This window comes from Ursus americanus, chromosome 12 (assembly GCF_024610735.1).
Source record: "Ursus americanus isolate L20-20 chromosome 12, mUrsAme1.1.p, whole genome shotgun sequence".
Classification (NCBI taxonomy): domain Eukaryota; kingdom Metazoa; phylum Chordata; class Mammalia; order Carnivora; family Ursidae; genus Ursus; species Ursus americanus.
The window spans coordinates 15,315,096-15,336,690 of NC_142138.1; the positions used below are offsets into that span (position 1 = coordinate 15,315,096).

At 37.9% G+C, this 21,595-nt stretch overlaps 1 protein-coding gene across 1 annotated transcript in view; it reads right to left on the reverse strand.

The window, feature by feature from the left end:
* Positions 1-4,274: 4,274 nt before the first annotated feature.
* Positions 4,275-21,595, reverse strand: part of MYSM1 (Myb like, SWIRM and MPN domains 1) — a 40,087-nt gene continuing 22,766 nt past the window's right edge. The window contains 10 exon segments of the mRNA XM_045802221.2: positions 4,275-6,784; positions 6,787-6,925; positions 7,939-7,996; positions 8,175-8,280; positions 12,983-13,115; positions 14,081-14,269; positions 14,900-14,974; positions 15,685-15,735; positions 16,161-16,215; positions 19,116-19,201. Coding sequence (XP_045658177.2) covers positions 6,759-6,784; positions 6,787-6,925; positions 7,939-7,996; positions 8,175-8,280; positions 12,983-13,115; positions 14,081-14,269; positions 14,900-14,974; positions 15,685-15,735; positions 16,161-16,215; positions 19,116-19,201 — 918 coding nt within the window. The 3' untranslated portion in view covers positions 4,275-6,758.

Genomic DNA, 21,595 nt, shown 5'->3' on the forward strand with positions numbered 1-21,595 from the left:
AGTCCTCGCAGGAAACTAGGTCTCAGCCGCTGCCCAGGACTTCCGGTTCTCCACATCCGGTGGACTCGCCCGGAGCGGCTGACTCACCTACCACAGCCGCTGGCTCCCTAAACAGCCCAGCCCGCGCGCTGCCCCCACCCACTACCCCGCAGGGGAATCCCCAGGGGGCTGGGCAAACTGAAAATACAGCCCCCCCCCCCCCCCCCCCCCGCTGGCTTGCCAAGAATTGCAACTGTGGGGGGGGCGCCTGGTGGCTGAGTCGGTTGAGCATCTGCCTTCAGCTCAGGTCATGATCCGAGTCCTGGGACTGAGCCCCACATGGGGCTCCCTGCTCAGCGGGGAGCCTGCTTCTCCCTCTCTGCCCCCAGCTTGTGTTCTCTCAAATAAATAAGTAAAATCTTTTTAAAAAAAATTGTAACTGGGGTGTGGGGTGCAAGAGCCCCTGGCTCTGGGAGCCCCCAACAGACCAGGTTTGGCCACTTGCCGCTGACAAAATGGAACGGCAAAGAGGCGAGTGGTGGTGAAACCAGAAAGGAGTTTATTTCAGGGAGGCCACCACCAGAAGACAGCCGGCTCGAGGCTCAAATCCTGTCTCCGAAGTGCTGAAAATACTTCTAGGTGTCTATCAGGAAAATGTGGGTCAAAGTGGGTGGGTGCCAGCGGGTGGGCAGTATAAAGGTCAAGTAGATCATTATTTTGGGGTCCAGCACGTGGGGTCTTGTTGGTGTCAGGGCAGTCCCTATTATTTGAGGTGTAGTTTCAGTCCCCATCATGGAATGCTTTGCCCTCAGGGTATTTTTGCCTGAGTTAAGCAGGAAAGAACAACTTCATTCAATGAGGAAGTACAGACTGAGGTCAGAATGGAAGTAAAGTCCTCCTTCAAGAGGTTTTGTATATGTTAGGAAAAAAGGCTGGAAAGTTAAAGATCAGTCAATGAGTTAATTCTGATTTTAAGGTGAGATTTTTCTTTTACTTTATACCTTCTGTATCCTTAGTTGACTTAATGTGAATTACCTAAAGAACATCTCCATTTACCCTACCCTATGGCCAAAGACTCACCATTCTCAAGCACTTCCCACTCCTTATCTCCATACCTGTGCTAAGGTCACTTCTCTCTGGAACATCTCTCCCCAAACATCACTTAAGCAAACTGTGCCAGGATGTTTAAAGGTAGATCTCTTCCAAGAAATTGATCACACCCCTCACATTCTAGAGGATGATTTCTCATTTGTCTGAACACCTATTACCCTTGAAGTCTTTTATAGGCATTTATAATCAATTCCAGTTTGTATCTTAGTGTCTTACCTGTCCATGTTGGGTTTCATGTGTTTCCCAATTACTAGGTAATGGGCTTCTTGTGGGACGAAATCAAGACTTACTCATCTCTGTGTCCCCTACAATGCTCAAAATAATAGACAGTCAACCAATGTTTGAATTAATGGGGCATATTTGCAATTCAATGTGTATGCTGCTAAAAATTTAGAAATAGACCAAATGATTCACCACTTTTTTTCAAATTTTATTTATATAGAATCTTCAGAATGTTTCCCTTTAATTTTTATCACAAGCTAAAATCTCAAAGCTTAAAATCAGATATTTTGTAATATATCATTGTTTAGTACAGGGAGAAGAGTTGAACCATTTCAAGGAAAAGCTTTCATAACTGTATAAACATTAATATTTACAATATTCTTTAATATAGATTTAGACAACATGGCATCATATTTAAATGTACAAAATAGTTTAAGTCATTATATTCCATTACAGAACATTCCAAAATTCAAAGTAATAAAAAGAAATCCATAAACACTAATAACATTTGGGGAAAACAACAGCAACAAATTTATCGATAATCATAGTAAACTTATAGGATACTAATACATAATACACAATTTACACATCAAATCCACAAATTTAAAGATCTATGACCAGTCTATTTAAATCATGCTGGATTCTAAATACTATTTTATAATTCATAGCTTGAAACAAATGTTCTGTGGCAACCTAGGAAACAGGAGTACAACCTATGAAATCATATTTAATATTCTTCTTTAATCCTAAGAGACTACTCTAGGAAACCTCAAAGACAGCACATAAGGCATTTTTCCCTGAAATTAAAGTTCTTACGAATATTCGTAAATATATTCAAATGAAGAAAATACAAACAACCCAGATATCATGAGTTAATTTTACCTTCTCAAATTTAGTTTGGTATATAGCATCTGGTATAATCACAGCTTCTCAGGGAAATTTTTATTTTCTCCTGATTTAGGGGGCTAACATTTATTCTCTGCCTTGTTCCAGAAAGAATTTAAGGTGGCTTACAAGATTCAGAAAATGCTGGAAAGCACAAATTATAGGGCAGATGAAACACATAAAGCACACATAAAACCATTTAAGAAAAGGTCAGGAACTGAATAAGTTAAAAATATATGACATTATTCTCTACAGTGATTTTCTGGAAATATTGCAAAATATGATATTAATTTATAAGAAAACTATTTAACTACTGGTAAACTGGGGATACTGATCAAATTTATTAAATTTTGTATTAATCCTCATAGAGATGATGATAAAAATGTGCTTTTTCCTTTGTGCTTGGGTGAAGTAAGTTGTCCTAAATGCCATGATGTATGACTCTGGAGTTAAGTCTCTTGTAATTGGTAGAGGACAGTGTAGGTGAAAAAATATAAAATGTGGGTACCCTTATTTAATTTCTACTGAGAAATTCATCCACTGAATGCCTGCTGATGACCTGAGGACAGGAAGCTATACACCAGGTGATCAGGTGTCCAAAGGTCTCTTTGTCCATATGCAATGCATCAATCCTGGAGCATCCTGCCTACAGCACTTCCCCAAAGTTCTCCAGCTCATGTCGTCGTTAGGACCCAGCAAGACAAACAAGGCGGCAAACTGAAGAACAGGAGGCCTGCGCAGCCTGGCCTGTTGAGGCTGCCATCGCCCTGCCGCCCAGCCAGCTGCAGAGGCTCTGACCTTGCTCACAGTCTGCACATCACCGACCTCACCCCATTACTGTGCGGGAGGAGAGTTTTGGAGAGAAGACTGGGGCAGCATTAATCGGCTTCCATGAAATACGAATGGGTCTGTTCAACTCTATCCTTCTGGCCCTGCTTTCACCAAATGCTAAATGAACCATCTTGTACCTATATGCTGAGAGGTAAGTAGAGGGAACGGGGAAAAAGTAGGGAGTGGAGCTTGAGGGAAGTGAAGAAAAGGGGTGGTAGGACAGATGGCATGAGTTTCAAAACTACAGATTACGGGTCAGAACAAAAGTATCTACCTGAAAGCTGAAACTAATCACTGCCTCCTACCTTTTGTTTTTGAGGATGACTGTTTCCAAGCAACACTCCTAAATTGTGGTCAGATCGGTGAAGAACGAAGTTCAAGTCCAGAGATCTAAAAGCCCCAGGAATTGCAACGTTCTTGGCTGGGGTGGCAAAGCTGCCCTAGGGTTTGTGAGATAGGTTTTACAGGGGACAGGGTTGTGACTGCCATTTTTCCAGCGATACCCTTCAGAACACAGGCAGGGCAACCTTAGTTATCAGACACCATGCCTCCGGCCCACAATACTTTGAAGGCCCATAAAAATGTTTTCATTTCTTTTAAATTCAGAAGGAAAAAACTGATCTTTTAGATTGAGGACAGGTTTATATACAATATTAGATTGGTTTTATACAAATGCAGTTGCAATGAATTAGTTTTTACTTTTTCTCAAGAAGACATCCAAGAAGGCAAAAGCGTCTAAGTCCTACCTAATGTGTCTTTGAAAACAGTTCAAGAATAAAAAAATGGAGGGGTAAGGAGAATCTGATCTCGTTGATCTTATTCCACTGATTTTTCTTTTTTGAATGTTATTTTGGGATTAGATCTTAAAAAGAGCTAAGTCTAATACTGGAGAAATACTAGCGTCAATTTCCACTAGCCAAGCAGGAAAAGAAAAAAAATTAAGTTCATTATTTTATTACCATTGTGCAATCGAAGAATCAAATCAGGATAAAGAGATCTGGATGTTTTCAGGTCCTGTCTCCACTCCTGTAAACATCATCAGAGGTAGGTTTTCCTTTGGGTCTCTGCCTCCTGAAACTATGTTACACTGCCCCTCAGTTCCAGACTTCTGTGCTTCTCCAAAGCCCTGGCTCTGACTACCCTGAGTAGCCCAAGTTGGAAGTGACAGGAATGTGGGCACCTGCAAATGTTTTAAGAATATGATAAGAGAAAAAAGGAAACAGGGAGAATGAACAAGGGAGGAGGAAGGAAAATATCACAGATTTTTAATGTTCTAAAATTACATGGTCCAAGGTGCACCTGGGTGGCTTAGTCAGTTAAGCATCTGCCTTGGGCTCAGGTCATAACCCCAGGCTCCCTCTGCCCCGCCCCCTGTTCATGCTCTTTTTCTCCCCCCCCTTTCTCTCAAGTAAAAAAAAAAATCTTTGAAATTACATGGTCCAAGGAAAAAAAGGGGGAAGAATTTATACTAAAATGTTACCTCTAGTTTTCTAGACAACAGGATTTATATTTTTTTATTTATGTTTCTGTTTTTTAAAAAATATTTTGAGATAAATGTACTCTATCATCAGAAAAAAACACTCAGTAAATATTATTTACAAAATTGTGCTCTCCAAAGTCTAAACTCCGAGGATTACCATCTTTGAGTTCCTCGTGGTATGGCTTAGGTTAGTAAATATGGTTAACTATTGGCATGCAGGGGACCCAGATTTGAGAACAGAATTTTTAACAATTTCCATTATTTTCCAAATTAATCAATGTTATAGGGAAATGTCAATCAAGAGTGCTAATTCATACCAACTTCTAGGATGTGTTCTCCATGTAAAATGAGAAAAACATGTCAAAAGGAAGAGTACACAGGAATCAATTACTACCTTTTATGGAATTGCAGACTTTCTGTGCTTGGAAGGAAAAATGAAGTCATAAAATTTAGACCCATGGATTACAGGTGAAGAGCCTGAGGTCCAGACAGATTATGTGATGTTATCACTGCTACAGAGCAAAGCTGGTGATAGAATTAGGATGAGGACTCAGGTTTCCTGATATCTGGTCTACAGCTCTACCCACCCCCAGTCCCAAAGGTAATTGCATTATAAATTATGTTTCATTGTTTATCCTAACTACATATAGGGAAATGCATTTTAGACCTGGAAGGATGTTAGGAAGATGACATAGACCTCAGTTACACAAGAATTTAGGTTCAGAGGTCAACTTATATCCCCTACCCACCCACCCCCAAGTCACACAGTTGAGCCAAGACGTAGACCATCTAGAACTGGCTCACTGCTCCCTCAGACACCGCCATATCTTCCATGGCTAATGATTACGACCAAAAAAGGAAAAAACACAAGATCATATCCAGATAAGGTATAATAAAACTGTTATTAATAAGAGTGCTTGGAGAATGGGTGTAAAACAGTTCTACGGCTCATAGAAATAAACTCAAATCTATGTGAGTACATCAGGAAGCATGATTGCTAATTTACTTGAAAATATATTTAAATGTAAATCATTATTTTAAGTTTTGTTGTTGTTTGAAGGTGATGTAAATAACGCCTGTGTCTCAGGTTCATATGCCTGAAAATAAATTATAAATGTTTGTAATTCTCTAGAGCAGGGTTGGAAGATAATGACCAGCAACCCATTGTCTGTGAGGCTCGTGAGGTCATAAGAGTGGTTTTACATTTTTAAAGGATTGTAAAAAAATATAAAAAAGAATGTCTGATAGAGACAGTATGTGACCTGCAAACCCTAAGTTTTTTACTAACTGTCCCTTTACATAAAAAGTTTTGCTCACTTCTGTTCTAGATTTAGAAAGTATATGAAACTGGACTAGATATGTAATATGTTCTGAAAGGCTTTTTTGTCTTTAAAATTAAATCTCTGATTTAATATTTAAGTATTAAAATTTGCCTCTTTCTCCTGATAATAGGTAGTAGAAAAAAAAAAATCTAGTTTGAGACTTAGGATTATCTGTGTTCCAATTAAATGAGGTTTTATCACACATACTAAGTGGACATATAGTTGAAGCTAATTATTGTATGTGTGTGAAATCCATATTAAATGTTTCAGCTAGCTGAGAAAATGGCACAGCCTGTAGTATTGCTATAAAATAAAATGGAAACAAATATCTATAATTGAAAAACTGGCAATTTGATTCTCTGCATTGGTCTCTTCTCTATGTTTAAGATTTTCTTCTTAGGCCTCCCCTGGCCGCCTACAGCGTGTTGTCGGATTTATTACACCACTAGTTCTCAACCATGTTCATTACCTCAGTGACCGTCCATCCACATCTCATTTGCAACCATACACAAAATCTCACCAAAGACACGGAAAAAACGGAAGTGCCCCTAATGAGACACAGACATGAGGTACCAAAAGTGGAATGACTAGTTTGGGGAGAAATAAATATTAGAGATACATTGCATTTATCAACCTGAATACAACAGTAAAGCGGACAGCTCTTCAGAGTGCCCTGCAGCGTCACTGGCCACGGCAGGACCGCTACACTGCAGCAGACCCTGGCTCACACCACACTCTGATAAGCACTGAGTGAAAACAAGTCTTTATCTCTTTGTCACAGGAGGCACGTGGCAAAGTTTGGATTTTATGAACTAGAGAAAAAAATATTAAAGTTGTGCCACTATTAGCTAAGCTACAATAATTTCAAGGTTATTACTTTGGAAGAAGGATCTACTGCGTCAGGATTAGAAGGCCTTCCTTTAAAATAATTACATTAACAATTCCTTTGGACTGCAGCACAGTTCTCTTCAGCCACTCCATTCTCTTGCTTGCTTTTATAATTGGAAAGGAATAAATTTTCTATTTGAGTCAAGAATTCTTCAGCAATGAAGCAATTAGTCACTTTGCTCAGAGTTTTCCTCAGACACTCCAAAAGCTAGTTGAAAAGAAACAGTTTATGCTTAAAATACACAAAAAGTATAAGAGGGTTTGCATTACTATCACTATTGTAACCCCTTCCAAATCTCACATTTTCTAATGCGCAAATGAGAAACAGCGGTTGAAGATAAATTTATGATCAATAATCACACAGCCAGAGTGTAGGAAGTCACTGCTGAGAAATGCTTCGTCTAGTTCCTTTAGAATTTTATATGAGGAGACAAACCTGAGATTTTAAGTGTGATGTTTCTACTTCGGACAAATTTGTGACTTTGCCTCTTTTTTTTTAGTAGTTACATTTACAAAGCAAAATAATCCCGTAGGATAAAAATCTGTGTACATACACAGGACTCTACTATTTCAACATTAGGATGTTAGACACAGTCTGTTTCCTGAAAAATATGCATACTAATCTTCCAACAGAACAAAGAGAAAGTGGCTTTAATAGAAGGCGGTAAAAAATATTAAAAAGAAACTTAGTATGTTTCAATTTTCTATTCTCAAATTGCTACCAAGAAAAAAAAAAAAGGTGTTGCCACACTGGTCTTTAACTCTTTATACTCATAGAAAACAAACAAGAAGTGAAATAAAAGAATTTAGGACTCTTATTTCCTACCAGAAAGTTAAATAAAATGACCACTTAAATGTAATTATTAGATTTATACTACTGTTCTTGAAAATGATCGATTGTTAAATCTACATGGAAACATGGTGCTTTTGAATTTAATAAAATGAGAAAAATGTTCTCCACTGTGTATATTAATCTACTAAGAAATTTATCGGCCAACACAGACAAATTTATTCTAAAATAGTATTATTTCTATACGCAAGTGTGGGCAACAAAACACATTACTAATTATCTCTCAGAAATTAATTTTTGAAAGGAAAAAGCAATAAAAAAATACACAGAAAATGTATCCACAAAGCATTTGGCACCATGGGAAAACACAGCAAGATGAATAGCTTTAGAATCCATGAACAATAGAACCAATTAAAATGAAGGTAGCTTACTTTCTGCAAACAAGTCAGGTCAGAATCCCGGCGAAAGATTTTATCCATAGGGACACTGCTGTTGGAAGAAATATGAAGGCAAACTGATGAAACAAATACCATAAACTAACCGGTTTTGTAATAAACTGTCACTGATGCCATATATCATAATTTTATATTTAACTTGGGTTTTCTCTAAAACCTAATTTAATGAGAAACGCTGCAGATGTGCAACCGTCTCAAACCCCAGTACATACCTATGGGATAGCCGATATTTTTCTATTATCCATCTTGTCTTTTCAAACACTAATCCCCACTGAGGTTCTTCCAGCATCTGCTGTACTTCAAATTTGTAAGGTAAACCTAGAAAAGCATAAAGAAGCAGACTGTCATCAACTACTTCTTAAATCCCCAATCGCCTTTTAATTACCTAAAATCCTCACCCCCACAACTTGGCAGACCAGCTGAACAGCACTTTAAACATAGTGGGCATTCATTAAATATTTACTGCCTGGCTGAACCTGGTCCATCAAGCACATTAATGCGAAGCAATTAATAATAATAAAGAAAAGTAAAAGTACCATTTGCATGACAATTATATGTAAGGAACTGAGAGGCAGGATGATCACATAATTTATAACCAAACCAAGAGGCTTTCTGAGTGAAAGGGGGCATTGTTAAAAGCTGTGCCAGAACCACGGGCTTAAACTGACACTTAGCTAGGTAAAACAAGACATATTCCATCCCAGTGATTTTTATTTTTACACAGGTTAAGCTTACAGCAATGCTATAAGGTAGGCAGCATTATTCCTATCTAACAGACGAAGAAACTGAGGCTGAGACCAGTGAAACAATCTGTTCAGGGTAGTGAAGTGGAAGAGCCTGGATTTTAAGCCCCAGCAGGTCTGCCTGGCTTCTGAGCTCACATTCACTTTACCTCCCTATAGGTGCTAATCTAACACCAGTCAGGGAATAGGAAAAACTCTATAGAAGCAGCAACTGCACTTCCCTTTCATGCTAAACTCTGGAGGAAAGGAGCACAAGGGGTGGGTACCATGCACACAGCTAGAAAGGAAAAATATCAAGCATGAGCCTACTTGGAAATTTCTCACATAACCTTCAAAATCCCCCTGTAATTGTATTTGCAGTGTATTAAAAGGAAAGCTCGGCTGATTCATTATCAAAGGTCAATACCATAAAAATAATAGTAAAACTTACATAATGCTTATTACATGGCAGGCTTAAGGTGCTTTATGTATGTAAGGCCACTTGAACCAGCTACCAGTATTGCCCCCCCCTTTTGGGGGGGGAAGGGATAAGGACATAATAACCTGTTCATCAGCATATATATAATTATGAAGGGGTAGAGCCAGGATCTGAACCCAGGCAGCCTGGCTTGAGTTGCTGTTATTAACTTGACAATATACTGCCTGTCAACTGGGTTTTTGTCAATATAAGGGTTTTCAAGTAAATGCAATGCCAGCAAATCAGAAGGCATGAAAAAAATGAAAGGAAAAAACATCATGACTACACTTCCTTACAATATAAGCATACTTTCTCAATATGTTCTAAAAAGGCCTTTACCCCCATTTTTTTCAGGCGGATTTTTTTTTTTTTCGTTTTTCAACTCTCCTCCATTTCACTTTTTCCCTCCAAAAACTTAAGAAGAGTGACACGTTAGAGCACACAAGCTATTAAGCAAACTTCTTTTGGTGATATCAATAATTTACTAATCACAACGACCTGTTGAAGACCTATTATTTGCTAAGCACGTGACATATATTACCAGCAGTTTTTACAGCTCCCCTGTAAGCAAGGTAATAATTTTTTTTTTAAAGATTTTATGTATTTGAGAGAGAGCGTGAGCAGTGGTGGGGGGGGCACAACGATGACGGGGGACACGACAGAGGTAGAGGGAGAAGCAGACTCCCTGCTCAGTGCGGTGATGATGACGCAGGTCTCAATCCCAGGATCCTGAGATCATGACCTGAGCCGAAGTCAGATGCTTAACCGACTGAGCCACCCACATGCTCCAGTAAGGTAATAATTTCTTCTCATTTTACAGATGTGGCAAAAGGGAATGAGAGAGGCTAAGTAATCTGCCCCAGGTAAAATAACCAATAAATGTCAGAGCTGGGGTCTGAATCTAGGCAAGCAACTCTACTCTTAATGAAAGCCAAAAATAAGAACAAAGAATAATGTATTTTCAGTTTGTGCTGGTGGAAAACCATGAAAATACACACACACACACACACACACACACAAACTATACAGCTCTATTTGGTATCAGGAATATTTTTCTAAGTTAAAAAATGGCACTAAAATCAGTACAAATTTCCTTTTGTACTGAATATTTTTAATCCGTTAAAACATCAGAAGAAAACTAATCACTAAGTATATTTCCTGCCTATTACAAGTACAGAAAATGCTTATCTGTTAGAGACATTTTAAAGGTAAAACTTGGGTATATACCTAACAGGAAAAAAGAAAGGATAGGACAGGACAGGAAAGGCGAGGAAGAGAGAACCTAAGTTAAAAGTACTGTAACACATGGCATCCCATGGCTTCTAGAAAACTTTAATTCTTGAACCAGAATGTTTCCAAGAAGAGCAAAGTGGAGAACCTAGGATTAAGACCTAGTAAGCAGTGTTAAGAGGCATTTAAGAGACAACTCTGCCCAACAGAACTTTCTGCAATGGTGATAATGTTGAATACTGTGTGCTGTCCAATGGTGGCTCATAAGAGCATCCAGTATTGTCCCCTGTCACCTTTCAAGGGACTCCTGCCCCTGCCTGGGTTACTTTCTTTCTCATATGCACTGGTCTGTATTTCTCTCAATACTAAATTTGTACCTTCTACAAATCTCCAGAGTTGGGCTCTCTCCATGTAGCTTTCTGCTCTCGGGTACCCTGTCTTGCAAATTTGGTTGCATTTGTCTCCCCTCTGTCACCTCGACTCAGTCTGCCAGCCTCTGCGCAGGGTTCTCCTCCTTGTGTCATACCTGGAACCCTGTTAAGTTGGTAAACTAATTCGGGGCTCCCCTCATGTGTTTCCCATCTCTCAGCAATCATACCCCCTCGACTCCCTGATGTTATGACCTAACCACCACCAGCTATTACATTTGTCCAGTTTTGTGGCTGTTTCAGACAGGTCTTTTGTTACTTCCTTTGGGCCAGAAGCAGAATTCTAGGAACTGAATTTTAAATTTCATTTAATTCTAATTAATTTAAATAGTCTTATGTAGCTGGTAGCTACTGCAGTCTCTGTATACTCCGATAGCATCAGAGTACGGCTCACTCCCTACATCTAGCAGACCGCGAGATTAAAAGGATGACTTTAATTGTGATTATTCCTTTTGTAACTTTTTATAAAACTGGATTGGGCTAAAGAATGTTGTATACATGTACTATGTTCAAAATGGGCATTTTGGACTGAAATTAGTGTCAGTATTATTTGTTCAATAAAAGCCAGTAAAGTGCTGACCACTTCCTAGGTGCAAGGTAATTGATCAGGTGCTGGTGGGGCTACACCGACAAAGAAATTTGGGCTCTTTGAGGTTTACATTTTAGGTGAGACATGCTAAATAGATACATTAACAGACAAAAGCACGTGAAGACAGGAAACAAGTGTTGCAAGTGTACAAAGAACAGAGCAACTAATTGCAATGACATGGGGGTAGCACTAGTGTCTTTACCAAAGAGATGGCAACTAAGTGACATCATGAAAAATGATGAAATTAATCTGTTAAACAGACATTCACTCAGTACCTACTTTATGCCAGGCCTTGTGCTAGAGGAGATAAGAAAAACGAGTCTGATATCACATCGACCTTTAAGCAGCTCATGAGCTAATGGGGAAGAGTACAACATGCAGTGACAGCATCAAGAGAGGACAGTGAACGAGAGCAGCAGTGGTGAGGACAGAGAAGGGAGAATAAATATCCTACAGAGTCATTGTTTCTTCCAGTCTTTTCCTTTCTGTACACACTCCCCTCTTCCATTCCCCTCCTTTCCCTAGTCTGCCACACCAATTCCCTGTCCAGCCAGAGCTGACAGGACCACAAGTGAACATCATTCCCAAAGGAACCAAATCATATGATGGGCTAACCCCAGCACATTTTTTCTTGGGACAGAATGAAAACGAAGAGAAAGAAACCAGTCAGGCACTGTTAAGCCTAAAACTGAGAGGGCATGGAGAGCTGGTGTCAGGGTGGTCATTTTTCTTTATTTTTGTTCCCATGTGAATGCCAGTCTGCATTCGTAAGAAATTTCCTGCGAGCAGAGACACTGTGCAGCTTGCTCCCAGCAGCATCTCCAGTACAGGCACACCTCCAGTTATTACACTTCATTTTACTCCACTTCATTTCACAGCTATCCTGTTTGTCACAAACTGAAGGTCTGTGGCAACCCTCCTTGTCAAGCCAAGTCTCTCTGCAACATTCTTGCAACAGCATTTGCTGACTTCGTGTCTCTGTGTCACATTCTGGCAATTCTTGCAATATTTAAAATTTTTCATTATTATTATATTTGTTATGGTGACTTGTGATTAGTGACTATGACTTGCTGAAAGCTCAAATGATGGTTAGCATTTTTTAGCAAAAGTACTTTTTAACTGAAGTATATATGTCATTTTTTAGACATGATCTTACTGCACACTTGATAAACCACAGTGAAGAGTAAACATTACTTTTATATGTACTGGGAAACCAAAAAATTCATCTGACTGGCTTTACTGTGATATTTACTACTGTGGTGGTCTGGAGCCAAACCTGCAATATCTCCGAGGTAGGCCTGTACTTAACACGGACATTGCTTGGCCCAAACTTTACTCCACATTGTAATCCTTTTGCCCAGTGGCCATGGTAACACAGTAGGGGCTTGAATCTAGAAGGATATCACCAAAGGGAAGAGGATGGCTGTACTACATGGTATGCAAACCCTGATTCCCTAGCTGAGGGTACAAACGTTTCCATCACATAGTTTCACACAGTTGTAAATTCTTTGATATGTAAGATTCAAAAAACGAAGGAAGAAATAGGGTGAAGTTGTTTTTGTTGAAAACTTACGATAAGAGCCATCTGAGCTAATTTCATCACTTATAACCAGGCAGGTAATCTGGGAATAAGGTAAAGGATTGTTTTGATTATAAGGACTAACAATCATTCCAATGAACTTTGCACCACCTCTGGAGAAGTAACTCTACAATTAAAAGAAAAATATAATTAGTCTCGACTGCATAAATTTAAAAATCAGTATTTACCCATACCAACATCTTAAACATCTAAGGGAGAAAAAAGGGACAAGACGTGTGTTAAAAAGTTCACACACCCAAACAGCAACGAAATGAAATATGTATCATTCTGCACTCTAAATTTTTCAGGCCAAAATGTGCTCAACCCAACCAGAAATGACCCTTAACAAGATCACCTGGCCTGCAAAAATCTGTATTTGCCACGAACATGTTTACAAATTATTTTCAATATGCTTCAGCTATAATCTTTATCAATATGGTAATAATTTGTTAACAGCTGCTTATAGCAAAAACATTCACCTATTTAACATAAACTGTCAGAATAAAATAAAACTTCATTTTTTCCAGAGATGCAAAATAGACTGGTTCTGATTATTTCACTTGTACCCAGTCCCTATCCTAGTTGTCCCCATCAAATTTTTTATAAAGATTTTATTTTTATCTACCTGAGAGAGAGAGCGTGAGCAGGGGCAGGGGTGGAGGGAGAGGGAGAGGGAAAGAATCCCAAGCAGACTCCGCGCTGAGTGCGGAGCCCCACGCGAGGCTCAATCTCATGACCCTGAGATCATGACATGAGCCAAAATCAAGAGCCAGGCATTTAACTGACTGAGCCACCCAGGTGCCCTGTTCCCATCAATTTTTAAAGGCGCTGGGAGTACTTATCACTGTTACTTAGATGTTTTGTCTGTACTAAACAAAATAGCTGATTTCCTGAATGTTTAAATAAACACATATTATTACTCTTGTGATCAGAAAAAATGCAGTTATTTCAAAACTCCAAATGTAAATAATATTAGAAATGCAATACTTTGCTAGAAATGTTGAAAATACATTTATTTAATAGAAAGCAATGAGGGAGGAGAAAAAGTATAATTATTTACATACAACATATACATAAGACCTAGCAGCCCACCTGGTATTTGGCTTGAGTGTCAATATCTCGTAAGGAAGGATTTGGATCAAAGGCAGGATGAGAATGATACCATCCAATAACACTGTAACCTCTCACAGCCAAGGTCTCTGAGGCCTGTGTTTGTGAGACAGGATCCATCTCACACTGTAGTCCTGTACTCAGACTGTTACATGGCTCTGCTGCACAGACCTATAGAAGATTAATCCTTATACAGTTACACTGAAATTCTGTTAATTCTATACGTTAATGTTTTAGTTCTTCATATGTAGATACAGAAACTTTTTTAAGCCAGTGAAAGTATTTGAGAGTATCACAGGTAGCCTTTAACTTGCAAATTAATGACACTGTAAAAGTGTGATTGTATGTAGAAATTCAGAATCCATTTTTCTACTCAAACAAGGCCTAATAATAATTGTTAGTTTTCCAAGTTAGCCCATATAATATCTGTACAAACATAGTCTTTCAATGACTCCCATTATTTATGATAATAATTGCAACAGAGTGATGTATGCCAAGTTTCAACTATAGGGTTGGTGCGTGTTTCCTGGCCTTTTAAAGTAGTTGTAGCTTTTTACTGGTAAAGGCAATAAGGAGGCCTGGCTGGCAGTGCTCCTTCTTTCTTGATGGTAAAAAGAAACAGGTGCTCAATATACAGAATATTAGTTTACTCCTGGGAATATCTAACCTATATTTGCATAGCCTCAGTTATATCACAGGTAAAAGTCTGTATTTTAATTATACCGACTGAAATCTATAAAAATATTTGGTATGGCAGCAGTACTAAATAATTTTAAAAAATTTTTAAAAGAGAGTACTTACTTCAACTATCTTATCAACTTCTGAGTATCTTCCTCCTAATAGACCAATCACTTCTGCCATAGAAACATGAGCATGCTAAAAAGAAATACAAAAGAGACTTAGCTCAAACATACAAACCCATCTGACAAAAAATCAGAGTAAAACTCATTTATCACAGGACAGTCATTTTATAAGTATGGTAACTATGCTTTTCTAAAATAAAGCAGCATAGTAGAGGAATCAGATGCTAGGCTCAGTGCAAAGAAATTTAGGACTTCAGATTTATCTTCACTGCCAGCTGAGAAGCTTTGAACCAAACATTCAAACACTCAAGATGCTATTTTTAAATTTACAAACTAAAGACATCATTTGTTTTCCTTCCTCAGGAAAGGTATTATAAGGATATAAAGTAAAAATCACTCTGGGTCCTCCTACAGAAAAACGCCCTAAACAAACACAACTACTGGAGGTCTCTGGAATTTACTGCAAACGAGGAGCCTCCCAATTGTAGGAGTTGTGCTTTGTTGCAGTCATCTAGAAGGCAGCAGACAAAGGATACCAGGAAATGAATATAGGGTTAATGATGATAAACAGTCTGCAAAACTCACATTAATTTATTTTCTCTAAAATATGGAAACATGCAATTGTTTGGCTTTTCTCCAAAAGAAAAGACTTATTTTTAGATTCCTTGTAAAAGAGGATAGTTAAGATCCAAAATACACGTCTTCCATACTCTCTCTTAAGCCTGCAATAAAAATACACAAGAATAGAAATCAGAGTAAGTAAACACAATAGATTATCCTTACCAAATCCATTATTAAAAGTGCTTCTGAAGCCACTTTCACCTGAAATGGCTCCTGAAATATAAAAAAAAAAAAAAAATGGGGGAGCATAAAAATAGAGATTTTGTTCTTCCTCACTGGAATGTCCACCCTTTCCTCCTTCACATGTCACACCAAGTTCTCATCACCAACCAAGGCTCAGCACAAACCAGAGATTTTAAAAATATTATCATTCAAAATCTTAGCATGGAGAAATGCTCTTTCATTCCCATCTGTATCACTCTTTTGACCCTTAATGTACCTTGCATTGTCCAATCTTTCATATATATATGATACATATGATATATATATTATACATATATATATGATACATATGATATATATATGATATATATATGATACATATGATATATATATGCCTTGCACACACAGATAAAGAAATACTTCATGTCTGACAGAGGGGCATTATTTATGGAAATTCACTGATGCATAAATAGTACCTGCTTTTCTTCACTGAAAAAATTACAAGGTATCAGTTGGAAGGGATCAAATGAGCTGGAAAAGAAAAAAAAATCATTTCTAATATAATCTCAATAACACGATCAGGAAAATCACATTCATTTATATTAGAAAATGTGCATCAATAATCTAAACTCCAATTCTCAGAAAAATACTAAACTAGGAGAATTTCTTAAGGACAATCCATACAACCCTTCTGAAAGAAGCAGTGTTTTTTTGGACTCAATAAAGATAGGAAATGACAGGACCTTTGAGAGAAAGTAATTCTGTTGCCTTAATTTCTTTTAACACCCAAAGAGAAGAACATTTTAAGTACCCACATGTGTCCTACACTGAAAGCAGGTTTCAAAAAGTTTGAAGAAAATGTAACCAACTCCCTGACATGACATGGGTAAGAAAGTTCAAGGAAGAGGGAAGTTTCTCCAAAACACTTTAAGTACAATATCAGCACAGAGTAGGGACTCACTTAAATCTTTGCTGAATGAATAAACAACAAGCAGTTCTGCCACAGAAATTAATGTATATAAAAAGCTCTATGATAAACTTTTTTTAAAATGAAAGAGTCAAAAAGAAGACAAAAAGGGGCACATAAGCAAGGGTAGAATACAAAAGCATGTGTACATCTGAGGGAAATGTTAGAAAGGCTTTTACCAGTAAAGAACTGAGGTTTGAGAAAGCTATTAAGAATGATTAATAAGGTGTCTTCAGGCTATGATCAGAGGAAGAAAAAACCCAAACAAACAAGGAATATGTTCATGTTAATAAGACTGGAAAAGAGCAGGACTATTCAGTTCCTGTTCTACAAGAGACCGTTAGTGCCAGAAAATCAGACACTTTGTATCCCAAGTGCCTAGAACAGTGCTGATACAGAGCAAGCATTCAGAAATATTTGTTAAATGAAGGGGAAAGGTCCTCAAATAAAAAAGTGCTTCATCAACATGAATAAAAAGAATAGAAAGACAAGTGTATGCACTTCAGAGCAGTGAAGAAGCATGATGTGAAACCCCCCTGATCTGGTTGGAGGAATTGTACAGAATGGAAAAATTATTGGAGAGCTATGAATAGGCAATTCTTGCAATGGCTTGTTTTCATTTTATTTATTTTTTTAGAGAGAGAGAGGATGCATGCATGCATGCATGGAGCCCAAGCAGGCTCCAACCCCAGCACAAAGCCCAATGTGGGGCTCCAACCCAGGGCTCGATCTCAGGACCCTGAGATCATGACCTGTCACCAAGGTGCCCCTGGGCTTGTTTCCAAAACACAAAAAAAGCAGACTTTAGAAGCAGAGAAATTAGATGTAAATATTGGGAAATTCTGGAAAAGATTAACAGCTGATTTTGAGCCTTTAGCAAGTGAACAGGTGACTACTAAGAATAGTAATAATGGATCCATGAAAATATGTCATGATAAGTAAATCTAAATTTCATTTTTGATAGGAATGATCTACTAGAAACTAGCAGACTCAAAAATTCAAATATATTTTATCTGAATATAAGATATCTGCTAAGATTTTTCTTCTGCATAAGATGAAAAAACACAGGTTAACTGTAGCAATATACAGCTGACTGAACAACGATGTCTGAGGCTTAGATTTATCTCAGTTAAACATTTTAATCAGTGGTCAAGGACAGAAGAGATAGGTTTATTGAAATGTTGATGATTCAAAGCTGTGAAGGCTAACTGAGAAAAGTGGATCTGGATTCAGAAAGATCCTGACAAACTGGAACAAGGACCTGGAAATCACAATAAATAAGTCTCACATTTAAATTCAGAAAATCAAAAGTCTGGATACTAAATGAGGAGTCCTAGCTTATGGATGACTTTTTTACATAGTTTATCTCATTTAACTTACCCTCACAACAACTGTAAGTTTTAATTTTTATTTTAGAGAAGTGATGTACAATGTAATGGTTAGCAGTATGGATTCTTTTTTTTTTTTTTTTTTTAAGATTTTATTTATTTATTTGACAGAGAGAGACAGCCAGCGAGAGAGGGAACACAAGCAGGGGGAGTGGGAGAGGAAGAAGCAGGCTCCTAGCGGAGGAGCCTGATGTGTGGGGCTCTATTCCACAACATCGGGATCACGCCCTGAGCCGAAGGCAGACGCTTAAGGACTGTGCTACCCAGGCGCCCCAGCAGTACGAATTCTTAAACCTAACTGCCTGGATTTAAATCACAGCCTCACCACTAACAAGCACAGGCAAGTTACTCAAGCTCTTTGTGCCTCAGTTTCCTTATCTATAAAATGGGAATGATATTAAATACTGCACAGGGAGTTATGTGGATTAAATGAGTTAATATACATGAAGTACTTAAAACATACCTAACAGTATTAGCTATTATAGTTACTATTTTATAAATTAGGGCTGAAGGCTAAAGGCTTATGTAACTTACCTAAGGACACACCCCTAGTTAAGCATCAGGGCTCTTTCCATTGAAAATGACTTAATGCCATTCCTAGATATCTTGTTTCAAAAGGGACACTAATGAAACTATACTCTATTCAATGGGGCATCTGCAGAAAGTAAGGGTCTAGAAAATCAAGACATTTAACTTGTTTGGTGACCATTCCTGTTACAAGTTACAAATATCAGATTATTCAAAAACAAGAAACCTTGCTAACAGCACCAACTAAAGAAAGAACTAGTCATTTCATGAGGTTCTCTGTTTATAATGTCTAAGGAGTTGAATGACCACCTGCCATAATTAAGGCCCCTTTACAACATACGTTGGATCCTCTAGTCACTAAACCTAAATAAATTTAAACTTTTGCTCAAGGTCTTCCAAATTGATAATCCGTGAAATAAAAAATTACAAAAATTTTAGTATTTTTCAACTTAATATGAATACAATGTTGTTATATCAGATATTTTTTCCACGCATGTCCTAATCATTTGTGGTAAGTTAAAAAAAATTATAGTTATATAACACTATACCTTTTTGTTGGTCTTGGTACTTTTGAGGATTTAACAGGTTTACACTTTTCCTCTTTTCTTCTTGCCAACTCCTCAGCAGAGAGATGCTAAAACATAAAACACAAGTTGATCAAAAAGTCCATCAGCCACTGAGAAGCAGAATTAAAACAAAACCAAAAACAATTCTTTAAGCCATATTTAAAGGCATGTGAGAACGAGATCGACTATGTTGATGCAGATGTGTCTCCTTCTACTAACAAATTAAAATGCTGGATAATATATAAAAAAATTGTTCCAAAATCTACAGGCATACCAAGCTTAAAACTTATTCCTTCTCTTGTTTTGCCCATTTCAATTAATGGCACTGGTCACCCAGGTTCAAAAACCTCAGAATCACCGGAATCCCTCCTCTTACTTATTCCCCATTTCTAGTCACCAAGTCCTACTGTGTTTTCTTTCCCAACCAGGAGACATCGCAATATAATGACAAACAACACAGATTCTGGAGACAGAATGCTTGGCTCTGCTACTTACTGGGTGACCCTGGCCAAGTTACTGAAGCTTTCTGTGCTTTAGTTTCCTTACCTTTAACATGGGAACACGAGTAGTAATAACAACGTCCTGGGTTTATTGTGATGACTGACTTCATTAATGTTTATAAAATCCTGATAATAGTAAGTACAGAACAACATCTTTCATCCAACTTCTACCACCACTCTTATACTCTAGCCCAAATGACCTATGCATCTTTTCCAGAATATGTCTAGTATTTTCCCCCATTTGTACCTTTGTTTATACTGCTCCCTTAGCCTGGAATGCCATCATGTACGAATTCTCCTGCTAATCCCTGATGTCACAGATGAAATATCACATTTTCTGTGATACCTCCTCTCATCACACCCGTTGGGGAAGACCTGACATTTCTTAAGACCAATCTTATGGAACTTATCACAGGTCATGTTTCCTACCAGAAATTAAGGTTCTTCTAGACAGGAACCACGCATTAACTAATGTTGTGCCTAGACTGGTACTCAGAAGTGAGGTTGCGGGCAGGGAATGGGGAAGAGAGAAAGAGGAGAACAGTTTTTTGTTTTTTGTGTTTTTTTTGGCACTGAAGTCCAGAAGGAAAAATAACATTTACTAACTGGTATATGCAAGGCTTATTAAGTGCCTATTACTAGGACCTCCACATATTTTATCCCATTTATTTCACTTAATTCTCACAACAGTTCTTTGACAGAGATATTATCCACACTCTATAGATAAAAATCTGAATTTTAGTGAGGTTAAGAAACTGTTCAAGGCCCAAGAAACAAATAATCAAATCAAAAAATGGGCAGAAGATATGAACAGACATTTTTCCAATGAAGACATACAAATGGCTAACAGACACATGAAAAAATGTTCAACATCATTAGCCATCAGGGAAATTCAAATCAAAACCACACTGAAATACCACCTTATGCCAGTTTGAATGGCAAAAACTGACAAGGCAAGAAACAATAAATGCTGGAGAGGATGTGGAGAAAGGGGACCCCTCTTGCACTGTTGGTGGGAATGCAAGTTGGTGCAGCCACTTTGGAAAACAGTGTGGAGGTCCCTCAAAAAGTTAAAAATAGAGCTACCCTATGACCCAGCAATTGCACTACTGGGTATTTACCCAAAGATATGGACGTAGTGCAGAGAAGGGCCATATGCACCCCAATGTTCACAGCAGCACTGTCCACAACAGCCAAACTGTGGAAGGAGCTGAGATGCCCTTTAACAGATGAATGGATAAAGAAGATGTGGTTCATATATACAATGAAATATTACTCAGCCATCAGAAAGAACGATTACCCAACATTTGCAGCAACATGGACGGGACTGGAGGAGGTTATGCTAAGTGAAATAAGTCAAGCAGAGAAAGAAAATTATATGGTTTCACTCATTTGTGGAACATAAGGAATAGCAGGGAGATCGGTAGGAAAAGGAAGGGAATAATGAAGGGGGGGTAAATAGAAGGGGAAATGAACCATGAGAGACTATGGACTCTGGGAAACAAACAGGGTTTTAGAAGGGGAGGGGGGTGGGGGCTGGGCTAGCCCGGTGATGGGTATTAAGGAAAAGGCACGTATTGCATGGAACACTGGGTGTTATACGCAAACAATGAATCATGGAGCACTACATCAAAAACTAATGATGTGTACTGTAGCAGTTCAATAAAGTCTCAAAGGATTTAAAAAAAAAAAAGAAAAAAAAAAAAAAAGAAACTGTTCAAGGTAACAAAGCCAGTAAGCACCCATTCACACATTCTTTCCATTCTACTGAACTAGATGTTCACAAATAAATTATATAAAGAATACACACACACATTCATAGAATCAGTTTCTATTAGTAGAAATAGTTTAATACTTGTAATTCAATTTATGTTTAATGTGTAGAACAATATTTTAAATGGTGTATCAGAACATCATTCTATAAATGTTTACTGAAATGAATTAGGCAAACCAACTTCCTGG